General features: G+C 41.7%; 1 protein-coding gene across 1 annotated transcript in view; it reads right to left on the reverse strand.

The window, feature by feature from the left end:
• The window catches only part of LOC133453114 (metabotropic glycine receptor-like), a 127000-nt gene extending 114424 nt beyond the window's left edge, over nucleotides 1-12576 (reverse strand). Inside the window, exons 1-2 of the mRNA XM_061732989.1 lie at nucleotides 11633-12576; nucleotides 10063-10343 (exon numbers count right to left, since the gene is read on the reverse strand). Of these exons, the coding sequence (XP_061588973.1) occupies nucleotides 10063-10343; nucleotides 11633-12250 (899 nt within the window). The 5' untranslated portion in view covers nucleotides 12251-12576. The remainder of the gene's footprint in view (nucleotides 1-10062; nucleotides 10344-11632) is intronic.
• Nucleotides 12577-13476: the final 900 nt, after the last annotated feature.

Below are 13476 nucleotides of genomic sequence, written 5' to 3' on the forward strand. Positions count from 1 at the left end.
GCAGCAAACTGTGGGGCTATGCAGGCTGGCAGGAATGACTTCTGGTGACTAAAACATCTGTGTTCCAGCCACTGGAGCCATACATGCAGGGTAACCCTAGCCCTAATCCTAGGTATAAAAACGCCATTATGGCGCTTTTCCACTAGTACCTACTCAGCCCGACTAGACTCGCCCTCGTTTCTTTTCAACACCCAGATCAGAAGTAGGAGGTTGGAGAAGCTGCTGGGACGTATTTGATTGTGTATCTAAATGAAGAAGACAACAACAGTAAAGATGTAGAACCTGGAGGAGATGATAGATGTGCTGCTGGGTCTGTGGCTTGTGTTTGATATCAAGTAAAAAAATGAGAGTGAGAGAAGCTTCAAGTGGCTACACTTTGTTTTTGTTAGTTTGTCTCTGCGCTGCTGAAAAGTCAGCTGGAGCCATGAGCAGCTATGAAGAGACAGAGCTCCTGGTAGATCTGGTCGTTCCTTATCTCCGTCTAGATCCCTTTTTAATTCTCTCCTCAGCACCAGGTTTATGAACATCTGCACCTCAGAGTTGGATCACCAAACAGACTTTTGCTGCCGTTGCTGGTTGAATAAAATGAACATGAAGCCGCCGTCAGATGCTGCATCCGAAATCCCATACTTCCACCCTAGAGTATGCAAAATGAGTATGTGAGATTTTTTAGTGCGTCCGAAACATTAGTACGTACTCAATAGTATGTACTATACTCATTCTGGAGAAATGTATTAGTGTGGATTGATGGACACTAGCCGAGCAGAAAAATCCCACAATGCAATGCAGCGGCGTTTGGTTGCTAAGGGATACGTATATGTCATAAGTATAATATTAAGTATAATAATATTATTATATAATATTAATATTATAACTACCCACATGCTGTGTGCGTGTGGCTCAGTATTTCTGTGGGTTTATTTTTTATTTTTTTCATTTTCTAGTGTTTCTAGTTCATTTTCGCATTAGTACCACCTTAGCCCGGCTCGGCTCGTCACGGCTCTTCCCGTTTGTCCCCGTGTGTTTTCGCACAGCCAGGGGAGAAGTGGGCAGGTTGGGGTGAAGCTGCTGTGACGTACTCGATTACGCAACCGCTTTGTTCATGTCGGCGCTGATCAGAAATCAGCTGGAGCCGCGAGCGGCTGAGAGTAAAAGAGCCCGTCTACATCCCTTTTTTAATTCTCTCGACAGCCACCAGGTTTATGAACATCTGCACCTCAGAGTTGGATCACCAAACAGACGTTTTGCGCTTTATAATAAAATCGCCACGAGCCGCGGGTCGCTCTCGCTCTGACTCCCGCTTCCTGATTCAAACATCTGACGGCCCCGCCCCCCGACCAATCAGAGGCGTGGAGGGTGGTGACGTCCCCGCCCCCGACCAATCGGTGGCGAGGAGGGTGGTGACGTCAGAAATAGTCCCTGCTCAGCCCGAAAAGAACCTCACTGAAATGGTTACAGAAAAAAGTATCGACTTGGAGCGGCTTTACCCGTCTCAGCCCTAGTGCGAAAGCGCAAAACGGGTAGAACCGAGCTAAGGTGATACTAATGCAAAAGCGCCAATTTAGACCCCTAGTGGAAAAAAACCAAACCGAGTCGAGTCGGGCTGAGTAGGTTCTAGTGGAAAAGCAGCATAACTCAGTGATCAGCGAGGGACCCAGTTCTCTTAGCAGACACCTGAGTCCTGTCTCAGACATGTCTGATGCAGCCGGAAACAAGGACCAGACATGTGGAAACGGTCTTTAGTTGCCATGGCGCTGAGCTCTGGAATAATCCTCCAGAAAACATCCACGCTGCAGCAACAGCAGCCAGTTTCAGGTCCAGACTCACAACTTCCTTCAGCTGTTTTCCACATACAGGACTGTCTCAGAAAATTAGAATATTGTGATTTTCTGTAATGCAATTACAAAAACAAAAATGTCATACATTCTGGATTCATTACAAATCAACTGAAATATTGCAAGCTTTTTATTATTTTAATATCTGATCATGGCTTACAGCTTAAGTAAACTCAAATATCCTATCTAAAAAAAATTAATCTTAAACTGTAAGCCATAATCAGAAATATTAAAATAATAAAAGGCTTGCAATATTTCAGTTGATTTGTAATGAATCCAGAATGTATGACATTTTTGTTTTTTTAATTGCATTACAGAAAATAAAGAACTTTATCACAATATTCTAATTTTCAGAGACAGTCCTATAAATGAAAATACTGAGTTTTATTTGTTCTTTTTTTTAAATCTGCAATTAAAGATAGGTTGAAATTTGAAAGCACTAATATTAAAAAAAAAACATATACTGTGTAATATTTTGAAATACTGTAGTTTCTGTCAAATGTTTTCACTGCCACATTTCTTTTTTCCTCTTAAGAACTTGTACATCACTTCTTATTTCATTTCTGTCCAGTATAAAACACTTTGAGCTGCTATGGGCAGGAATTTCTCAGGCTATTAAACATAGTAAGTACATTAAAATAAAAACCCTGATGCAGTATAGGATTCTTCATAGGCAACATAGAACAGCTGAAATCTTAAACAAATTCGATCCCAGCAGGTCCCCATGCTAGATTTTGGTCCTATGTGGCTAAAGAATTGAGTTCAATTATGAAGTCTACTATCTGTAAAGATCCTGGACAGTTTCTATTGGGGCTGCCGTCAAAATATGGAGTATTGGATCCTGGTAGAGCCAAGCTACTTAGTAAGCTTCTCTGCGTAGCTAGAAAATGCATTCTGTTCAATTGGATTCATGAGAAACCTCCATCAGTAACCCAATGGTATAGAGAAATCTACAGAGTTCTTCCGATGGAAAGACTCAGTGCCAAATTAAAAAATAGAGAAGATAACCCCCAGCTGTACTCTTGCAGTTTACCTTCTGATGTGCTCGGTGTGTGCTGTGTGTACTACACAATATAACTTTTTTAAATTGACATAGTAACTGTGTTGTATCTATAGATGTGTCGATTGCCCTTTTCTTTTTCCTTTTTTTTTCTTTTGTTTTTGTTTGTATTGTATTCTGTTTTTGATTTATACCTTTTATGTTAATACTGAAAATCAATAAAATATTATTATGAAAAAAATAAATAAAAACCCTGTATTCAGAGACCCAGAAGTATTCAGTTATTGCACCACGTCACCATGACCTCCGTGTTATTTCTCTTTGCAGCTGCTGCACGGTTCTATCTGAGAGGTTTTATCTGTAATCTACAGAGTAAAGCTGAAATGTATTTATTGTATCTACCGAGATGCCTCCACTTTATTGCGTTTCGTACAGATGTCAGAATGTTGATCGTCACATCTTTTACCACCCTCCCGAGTGAAAAGCAAAAATGAAACTGCCACTGCTGCCTTGATTGTATCTATAAAACCTTGCAATGTAAGTGGGTTGAGTTTTCATTTCAAGGGAGGAGGAAGGAGGTTGTGTTAAAATAAAGATAATATCCACTGGCTTGTGCTTTTCAAACTACCTGCTGACATATTAAGGAATCTCATGGCAGCACTAAGACTGGTGGAGGAAGCAGCAAAACCCAGTCCAGAAAGAGAAGCAGCTGCATGCATCTGGCTGTGGTGCTCCAGGAGAGGTTTACTCTAAATACGTCTTTGCCAGAGACACAATCTTGTCTTGGCCAACTATTTTGTCAGAGATTTGTGGACTGGACTCAGCTCTGCCTGCATGCCGTCACAGCCAGCTCTTCTCATCACCCGAGCTAACATAAGAGATCATTGTGAGCATCGTTATTCTCCATTTTGGACAGAATAATTTGATTTAGGACTTAACACTGCGGCATCACAGCAAAAATATGTACGTTCAAAAATATGTATGCTAGATTGATCAGTTATTCTGATTTCATAGTGAGCATGCTTTTTTTCTTTGTTTCTTTCTTCACTTTGATTGGCTTACCACTACTGTAGTCCCGATCGATTGGATCGATCGGGCCCGATCACGTCATTTTCGGGACACACCTAGTTATTAATTGCTCGCAACCGAGGCTGCTGCACTGAGTCACTGAATCAAAGAAAGGTTAAAAAAGAAAGAAAAGCTGTCAGAGAAAAGTGACAGGGCCAAAACTATAACATATAATAATAAGCTTTATTTTGATCCAATGATGCAGTCAGTGAAAATAAATATATGTCCATGTTGGAGAGAATGGACAATAAAAGAAACGGGACAATTTGAGTTTTAGTCCTCTTTTTTTTTTTTTTACTTAAAGGAGCATGAGGCAGAATTTCCCGTGCTGTCCTGCGGATGTGACGTCACATGACGCTGCATGCGCGTTCTCCCCGTTCTGAGGCTCCTTTTAAGAAATGAGACTCTCTAGCGCCACCCTTAGCCACAACGGCCGTCGGGGGTACTGCAGCCAACAGCGAAGCCGGCACGGGAGAACGGGGAGAACGCGCATGCAGCGTCATGTGACGTCACATCTGCAGGACAGCGCGGGAAATTCGGACTCCGAATTACAGAACATTTTGCAGCACACAGCCTGTTCAAGGCAAAGGAGAGATACACTAGAGAGCTCATTCTTTTTGGTTTGGAACGCTTCATCTGACATTATTACTAGAAAACTTAAAACGTATATGAATTTTTTCATAAATCCTGCCTCAATCCTGCCTCAAGCTCCTTTAATTCATTGCCAAAATGTATCTGATCGGGAAAAAGTATCGGAATTGTATCGGGAGCCAAAAAAAGTGATCGGATCGGGAAAAATCGGGATCGACAGATACTCAAACTCAAGTGATCAGGAGCTAAAAAATCCTGATCGGGACAAACCCTACTTACCACTTATAGGTATTGACCCCACAACCTTATTGATAATAAACATCATGTACTTCCTTGTATTCTCAGTCAGAATGAACTGCTTTCTCTGTTCAGACCGCTGCAGATAGAACTCATTAAAAAAATGACTGACTGTTGCCCGATCTCGGCACCTGTCACCATCCTCTTGTTTCCTTTGGTTTTAACGCTTTTACTTAACCAGTTGTGCTGAACCTCAGGGTTGGGGCTTGTTTAGTTTCTATGGGGAGGGGGTGGGGTGTCCACAGGAAACGCAAGACTGAAAAATATTTTACATTCATTCAAAAAACTAATAAACATTCCAGTATTTTAGCAAAAAGACATGAATGGGTAGATGTAATTCCAGCTCAACACATAGCAGGATATTTTAATTATTTTTTTTACACCTGTATTGCAAATGTTTCATCAGCATTGCTCGATTGTCTCGAAGAAGAGTCTTTTAACAAGCAAGTTCACGCACGGTTATCATTTGATCTGTTTTTAGAATTCTGCGTAGGAGTTGTTTCGTGCTTTTTGTTTTAAAAAAATGATTAAATCTTAACATAGTGGGTCTTAATATTAGGTAATTGCAACTTCAGGCAAACAACAACGTGCAGCTAAAATAAATAATGTGGGAAATAGTAAGTACCCCCATGATTCAAACGCTTGTATGTCCAGCTTGAGCTAGAAGGATGTTAAGTGGTCATTTCCGCTGTGACTTGATCAGTTTCTCGCATCGTTGTGGGGATTTGTAAACCTCTAGTTAGTGTTAGTAAACCTCTAGTTAGTGTTAGTAAACCTCTAGTTAGTGTTAGTAAACCTCTAGTTAGTGTTAGTAAACCTCTAGTTAGTGTTAGTAAACCTCTAGTTAGTGTTTAGTAAACCTCTAGTTAGTGTTAGTAAACCTCTAGTTAGTGTTTAGTAAACCTCTAATTAGTGAGATGAGATGAGATGAGATATACTTTATTGTCCCCGAGGGGAAATTTGTTTTGGGCAAAGGTGCCAAAGTGCATACAGCGTCTTTTTAAAACATGAGACAAACAATCAACAACAGCATTTCGGCAGTGTTAGTAAACCTCTAGTTAGTGTTAGTAAACCTCTAGTTAGGGTTAATTTCGGCCATGGCGCCAAGAGACTTTTCTTTAAGTTGTGACATGATACAGGTGTGTACTGATTTTCGTGCATGTACGTCAAACCGTATTTTGGGGCTTGAGGCACAAAGTTTTCTAGGGGGAGCTGTTAAATATCAGATTTTTTCGCCAGGCCTGGCTTGCATGCAAAATTTGGTGACTTTTGGGGCATGTTTAGGGGGGCAAAAAGGCCCTCAATTTGTCGGAAAAAGAAAAAAGAAAAAAAGAAAGAAAGAAAAAAAATAAAAAATTCCTACAGATACAATAGGGCCTTCGCACTGTAAGTGCTCGGGCCCTAATGAACTATGCATCACAGTCGGACTAACAGTGACAGCGAGGTGATACTGTGCATCTTTAACTTTTTATCAGCTGCAATATCCAAAAGAATAGTCTAAAAACTGTAAACTATGAAGAGGCAACCATCTGTGTTGTTCAGATTATTCTGACATCATGACTACAGTTTCTTCCAGAGGCCAGAGCCCGTCTTGTCCATGTCATGACGCTCCATCAGTGACTGTCCCTGGAGAAGTCAATAATGCAGCACTTTCTCGGACACATCAGTCGTGGATGGTTGCCAAGCCTATTCCCAAATTGCACGCATACACAACAGACAGTAAATCCCTTAATAACATTTGTGTCTAAAGTTTGACGCATGTTTTGTAGCTGCATTCCACTTTAATAACCATACGTTTTAATTTTCCGTCTCAAACAGAGTGACTCCCCTCAGACACAAACACAGATTTGAATCTTTTTAAGAAGTATGAAAGATGTTTGCAATTATAACTAGAACATTTCAGGAAATGTTGATATGGGCATGCCCTACTACCATTCGTCCCCTCTTGCTGCTTTGGTTTGGGGCTGTAGTGGTTGTGTTTAAGGTGGTACTGGTTGTGTTTAAGGTTGTTCTGGTTGTGTTTAAGGTGGTACTGGTTGTGTTTAAGGTTGTTCTGGTTGTGTTTAAGGTGGTACTGGTTGTGTTTAAGGTTGTTTTGGTTGTGTTTGAGGTGGTTCTGGCCATGTTTGGGGTTATTAATATTGGCCAATAAACCAAGGCCGCATTAACAGATGGTTTATTCACATGCTCCCCCATACAAATGCATAGGTTTTCGTTGCCATGGTAACAAGTCCCATAGGATAAAATGGGATAATTTAGCTTGAATATCTCAAAATATGTAGACAACAGCCTAAGTATGTTGTAGTCCACATTGTCCTGAGTCTTTTAACGTTGGATCGATGTCTCTGCGATATCGTGTTGCCGAGCAACAAGCGTCCGAATTTCCGTTAGCATCAAAATTAGAATAGTTATAGTTATATAGTTATAGTTAGAATAGTTATCTCAAAAAGCATAATAGCTAGCATGATGAGACTAAAGTATTTTATACAATGTGTATACAACGAGTCCCGGGTTTGTCAATGTTGTAATGATGTCTGTACGATAACCTAGCAACAAGCATCCAAAATAAGATGGACATTTTTTTTAAATTGAAAGTTAAATATCGCAAAAACTGTAATAATTGGCATGCCACTACTTAGCATGCCAATAATAACCCTATTCATACGGACATTTCTTGGGAATTTGAAAGCCAACTTGATGTATTGTCTGTTTGTATCTTAATAAAGACACAGGAAAATAAATGTGGACGGTAATCAAAACTGATAAAACAACTAGATATGGGTGCGTAAGACTTTTGCTCTGTGCGGTACACCTATTTACACGGTCACAGAACCCCAGTTCCAGTTACACAATCAGAATTTTTGAGAGAATGTGTTTTCAAGCTTTAAGTAAGAAGATAAATGTATCTTAATGGGTCTGATTTTCAGGAAAGTCTTTGGGAAATCACAACCTCACAATAGAAGGAGGTGGAAAATATTTTTAAAAAGTGATTCCTACATTTACTAACTACCGTAACTAATTTACCTAACTTTTACCTTTACAAAATATGATCCCAAGATATGTCCTATTTGCTCCTCTGTCACTTTCATTTCATTGAATGCTACAAAATAAAATGATATGAAGTGAAAATCCATCCCTTCATTGCATTTCAGGCCTACAGCTTATGACAAAAACAGTTTTATGTGTAATGTTCATACTAGTAAAGATAAAAAAAATATATAAATCAATCATGTAACAGGTGATGTCAGCAAGTGATTGTAAAGATGATAAGGTACAAAAGCAGCATCCATGAGAGCATGAGTCTTTGAGGAGCAAAGGCAGGCAGAAGATCTGCTCTACAATAACAAATGCACAAGAAACTCATTGAAATGTTTAAAAAACAATGCTCTTTTCAAAGAAATACAGGAACTGTGCTATGTATTTCTAGAGCACCACTCAGTTGGAGTTAGATTAATCAGTATTACAGAGCTCTTTGGGAAAGAAAAGACACCATGGGCCCCTGACCGAAGATGAAGAAGGCCTGTTATTATCAGCTGTGAAAGTATAGATTAGTGCATACATTAGTTGTCATCAAGATTGACGGTCTGACAATTACATGTGAGACCTGCATCCCTGACATTTCAGCAATTATTCATGACTGCACTGATCATTCCAAGACACTCCTGGGAGGAAGCTTTGAAATAAGAGATGCTCTGGTATTGTGTGCACTGAAGTGGTGCCCCACCTCCCTGCTGGATCTGTTAGTTCCCTACACTCAAAGAAATAGAACATTAGATTTAAATAATAAGGTAACGTCTTTTTTTCTGCTCGGTCTCCTTGCTGCTCTGGACGGAGAGTTCTGGTGGGCTGGCCGTCCTCTGCAGCTCAAAATACATGTGGAGCAGTCTGGAGGTCATGAAATCACTACACTGGCTTCCAGTGAGTCCAAGGATAGAGTTTAAAATCCTACTGCTGGTCTACAAAGCTCTGAATGGTCTTGGACAGAAATCCATGCTGGATCTGTTAGTTCCTATGAAGCTCCCAGACCCCTGAGGTTCATCTGGATCTGTTAGTTCCTATGAAGCTCCCAGACCCCTGAGGTTCATCTGGATCTGTTAGTTCCTATGAAGCTCCCAGACCCCTGAGGTTCATCTGGATCTGTTAGTTCCTATGAAGCTCCCAGACCCCTGAGGTTCATCTGGATCTGTTAGTTCCTATGAAGCTCCCAGACCCCTGAGCTTCATCTGGATCTGTTAGTTCCTATGAAACTCCCAGACCCCTGAGGTTCATCTGGATCTGTTAGTTCCTATGAAGCTCCCAGACCCCTGAGCTTCATCTGGATCTGTTAGTTCCTATGAAGCTCCCAGACCCCTGAGGTTCATCTGGATCTGTTAGTTCCTATGAAGCTCCCAGACCCCTGAGCTTCATCTGGATCTGGTTTGTTGTGGTTCCAGAACCAGAACCAAGCAAGGTTCAGCAGCGTTCAGTTATTCTGCTCCTCACCGGTGGAACAAACTTCCTGTAGACCTGAGGTCTGCTCCAACTGTAGATCCTTTAAATCAGGATAAAAACATTACTGTTTCATTAAATACTTACATGCTGGACTCTACTGCCCTTACTTTTTAACAACTTGTGCTTTTTAATTATTTTACCTCTTTTCTTATCATTTTATTCCATTTTATTTGTTATTTACTGTTTAATTTTGTCTTGCCGCTTTTAATTTGGATGTAAAGCACTTTGAATTACTTTGTGTTGAACTGTGCTACACAAATAAACTTGCCTTGCCTTGGCAGCTTATTAAATGAGAAAACAAGTCTACTTTTGTCATGCTTTTACTACATTTGTTTCTAACAAGACAGCTAGGTTCCATGTAATTACAAGTTAAATAACCTTCATCAGATGCTTTGATGGCCGTTCATTTATTGTCCTCATAAGGACAATAAATGAACGGCAGGAGGTCCAGGTCCTGGTCCAGGTTTCTACCCCCTTATGATCCAGGTCCTGGTCCAGGTTTCTTCCCCCTTATGATCCAGATCCTGGTCCAGGTTTCTTCCTCCTAAAGAGGAGTCTTTCTTGCCACTGTTTGGCTTAAGCTGTTTCTCCCACTAGGGGAGTTTTTACCTGCCATTGTTTATGTAATAATTGCTCGGGGGTTCATGTTCTGGATCTCTGGAAAGATCCTAGAGACAACTTCTGTTGTATTAGATGCCATATAAATAAAATCGAATTGAATTGAATTGTGAATTGTTTGGCTGAACTTTGATGAATATATTATTGGGGGGGCAGTCTCACCTGAACTCTGGTGCAGAGTTGCTCTTCAGTCCATAGAAGCCTGCCGACAGCGTGAGCAGCCAGTGGGGCACAAACGCGCCGTGCTCACACTCCAGGTAGGGGGCCGACCACCTGATCTGGTTCTTGTTCAGAATATAACTTCCACTTGTGGATCCGGCGCCATCCGGGACTCTTCTGTTCACCTGCGGCGCCCTGCCGTCCCTGAAGCTGTTGAACCAGTCAGACTCGGGACTCCTGCTCCTCAGCTGGTGGAGAGAGCCGGAGAGATCCTGCAGCACCACCTGAATGAATGAATCAATGAATAGTCTTTATTTTATAATATAAAATTGACGTTTCACATTCTAGAATGTTTTTGATAATATACTTTATAGTTAGTGTTTTATATGTATTCACAATATTTTAAACATTTTCTTCAACTTGTAGACAGAACTGCACATTTTTAGGTCGTTGTCACAACTATTCCGTATTTCTCTACATCTCTTTTTAATATTTGTTTTTACTGTCGTCATCTCAAACATGAGTTTCTCCCTCAGGTCATAGCGGGTTTCTTTTATTTGGAACAATTCTTGAATGCAGTTTGGAAGCAGTTTCTGCTGGGCTTTAAAAGGCAAATAAAACAGTTTTCTGCTCTACTATGTCATGGAATTTTAGAGTATTATATTTAATTAAGAGATTATTTGTTGGTTCGTAATAGTCAGATCTATTAATTATCCTTAAAGCTCTTTTCTGTAATAAGAAAATAGAAGAAAAAAAAAGAAAAAAAAGCAGAAAAAAGAGAAAAAAATGAAAGAAAAGAGAAAAAAAGAAAAAAAGAGGAAAAAAGGGGGGAAAAGAAAAAAAGCAGAAAAAAAGGAGTTAAAAAGAGAATAAAAGGAAAAAAAGAGGGAAAAAAGGAAAAAAGGTGTTTTATATTTATTTACAATATTCTCTTTAATAATTTTCTTGAACTTGTAGATAGAACTGCACATTTTTAGGTCGTTGTCACAACTATTCCATATTTCTCTTGCCTTAATTGATGAACTGTACATCTCTTTTTAATATTTGTTCTTGACCTGAGGGGGAGTTTCCCCCTCAGGTCATAGCGGGTTTCTTTTATTTGGAACAAATCCTGAATGCAGTTTGGAAGCAGTTTCTGCTGTGCTTTAAAAGGCAAATAAAACAGTTTTCTGCTCTACTATGTCATGGAATTTTATATTATTATCAGTATTATATTTAATAAGGATATTATATGTTGGTTCATAATAGTCAGATCTATTAATTATCCTTAAAGCTCTTTTCTGTAATAAGAAAATAGAAGAAAAAAGAGTTTTATATTTATTTACAATATTCTCTTTAATCATTTTCTTGAACTTGTAGATAGAACTGCACATTTTTAGGTCGTTGTCACAACTATTCCACATTTCTCTTGCCTTAATTGATGTACATCTCTTTTTAATATTAGTTCTTGACCTGAGGGGGAGTTTCCCCCTCAGGTCATGGGGGTTTCTTTTATTTGGAACAAATCCTGAATGCAGTTTGGAAAGCAGTTTCTGCCGGGCTTTAAAGGCAAATAAAACAGTTTTTCTTTAACCTGGTTCTGGGTCCTGGTGGCCTGGAGGAAGAGGTGCGCGCCCAGGGGCCCCGGGGGCCCCGGCGCGTCCCCCTGCAGGGTCACCACCGCCCGGTGGATCTTGGGGTCCCCCTCCAGGATGCTCTGGACCAGAGCCTGGTACCAGCTGCCGTCCCTGCCAGGTCTGTGCTCCCTGGACCTGTTGGCCTGCAGGATCATGTTGAGCAGGTTGGCTGCGTGCGCCAGCGTGTCCAGGATGCCGTGCAGCTGGTAGTGCGAGGCGGCGTGCAGGCCGCCCCGCAGGCTGCTCAGCTCGTACCTGCGGGAGCAGTTGACCTGCCCCAGGGCCGAGGGGTCCCCCGTGTGCAGGAAGGCGGTCACCACCCTGGGCAGGTCCTCCTCGATCTTGTGCGCCACCACTGCGCGCTGGGTGGCCCCCGGTGCCGGTGCCGGTGCCGGGTACCCGGTGGGCGGGCGGGGCGGCGCCCAGTGGGTGTTCTGGGTGCTGAAGACGGGTGGTGGTGGTGGGTGCTGCTTGTCGTTGTCTCTGTCGTTGTCCGACCACTCCACATAACCGTAGTTGGATCCCAGCACGAGTCCTGTGTGCAGAAGCAGCGGGACCATAATGAGAGCCATCATTCCTGCAGAGGGGACACCCAAAGTGAGGCGCTCATCACCAAAGCCGCTCTCCCTCCCTGATGCTTGAAAACACGCCACAGAAGGGGCTGATTCTCACAGCCATGAAGCTGCTGATTCTCACAGCCATGATCTATCCGAGAGCGTCGGGGATCCCCGCTTCTCCTCCGCGCATCTTTTGTTCCGCGCCAGGTTGACTTTCACTCACATCCACATCTGTTCTGTTTACGAATCAAAATAATCCAAACAGCCCCCCGGAAACCTTCCTGCAGCCTCTTGACAGAAAAGCTTCGCTGACTGACTCCCTGCAATCCATTCAATACATTCCACCCATGCATGTGCGAGCTCTGGCTCTCCTCTCGCTTCTGCTCGGAGAAATCCATGTAAGAGGAGTAGGCTGCCAGTCTGCAGGAGGTGGGAGGAGCATGGGGAGGGCGGGAGCTGTCCGGTGCTGAAAAGGAGCGTCTGTGGGAAGGAAATAGAGGGAATGCGCCTGACATCACAAATGTGACTTCACAGGTGGGTTACGCCCACTGAGTGTCAGAAAGACTGAGTGTCAGAAAGACTGAGTGTCAGAAAGACTGAGTGTCAGAAAGACTGAGTGGCAGAAAGACTGAGTGGCAGCGTAGACTTTCAGTTTGAGCAACTAGAAAACATCTAAAATGGGAAAGAGCTGTTGTGCGATCGACTGTACTCATAGATTTAGCAAGAAATCGGAGTTATCGTTTTACAGACTGCCGAAAAATAAGCTTACGAGAGACAAATGGATCGCTGCAATTTGTAGAAACAACTGGATTCCAGGCACTGAAACTTGGATTTGTGGTTCCCATTTTGTATCAGGTAATGTTGCATTTTTTGGGTAGCTAACGTTAAACGGTCAAATTATAAAGTTCGGTGTCCTCATCACTTTAATTTTGCCAACAAATCCTGCCTTGAAGTCGGACCAAGCGTCAAGACGTTTGTAAGCCTTCAAGTTTTGCTTCGTGTATTTCCCCGGAGTAGAAATTAAGTACATATAAATATCAGGAAACTGGATTCGTGGCCAAATATTAATGTCCATGGACCACTGGTTCTTGGTAACTGTACCAAATATTAATGTCCATGGACCACTGGTTCTTGGTAACTGTACCAAATATTAATGTCCATGGACCACTGGTTCTTGGTAACTGTACCAAATATTAATGTCCATGGACCAGAGCCGTATCCAAGTATGTCACGTGATGATGACT

The sequence above is a fragment of the Cololabis saira genome, chromosome 10, assembly GCF_033807715.1.
Source record: "Cololabis saira isolate AMF1-May2022 chromosome 10, fColSai1.1, whole genome shotgun sequence".
Classification (NCBI taxonomy): Eukaryota; Metazoa; Chordata; class Actinopteri; order Beloniformes; family Belonidae; genus Cololabis; species Cololabis saira.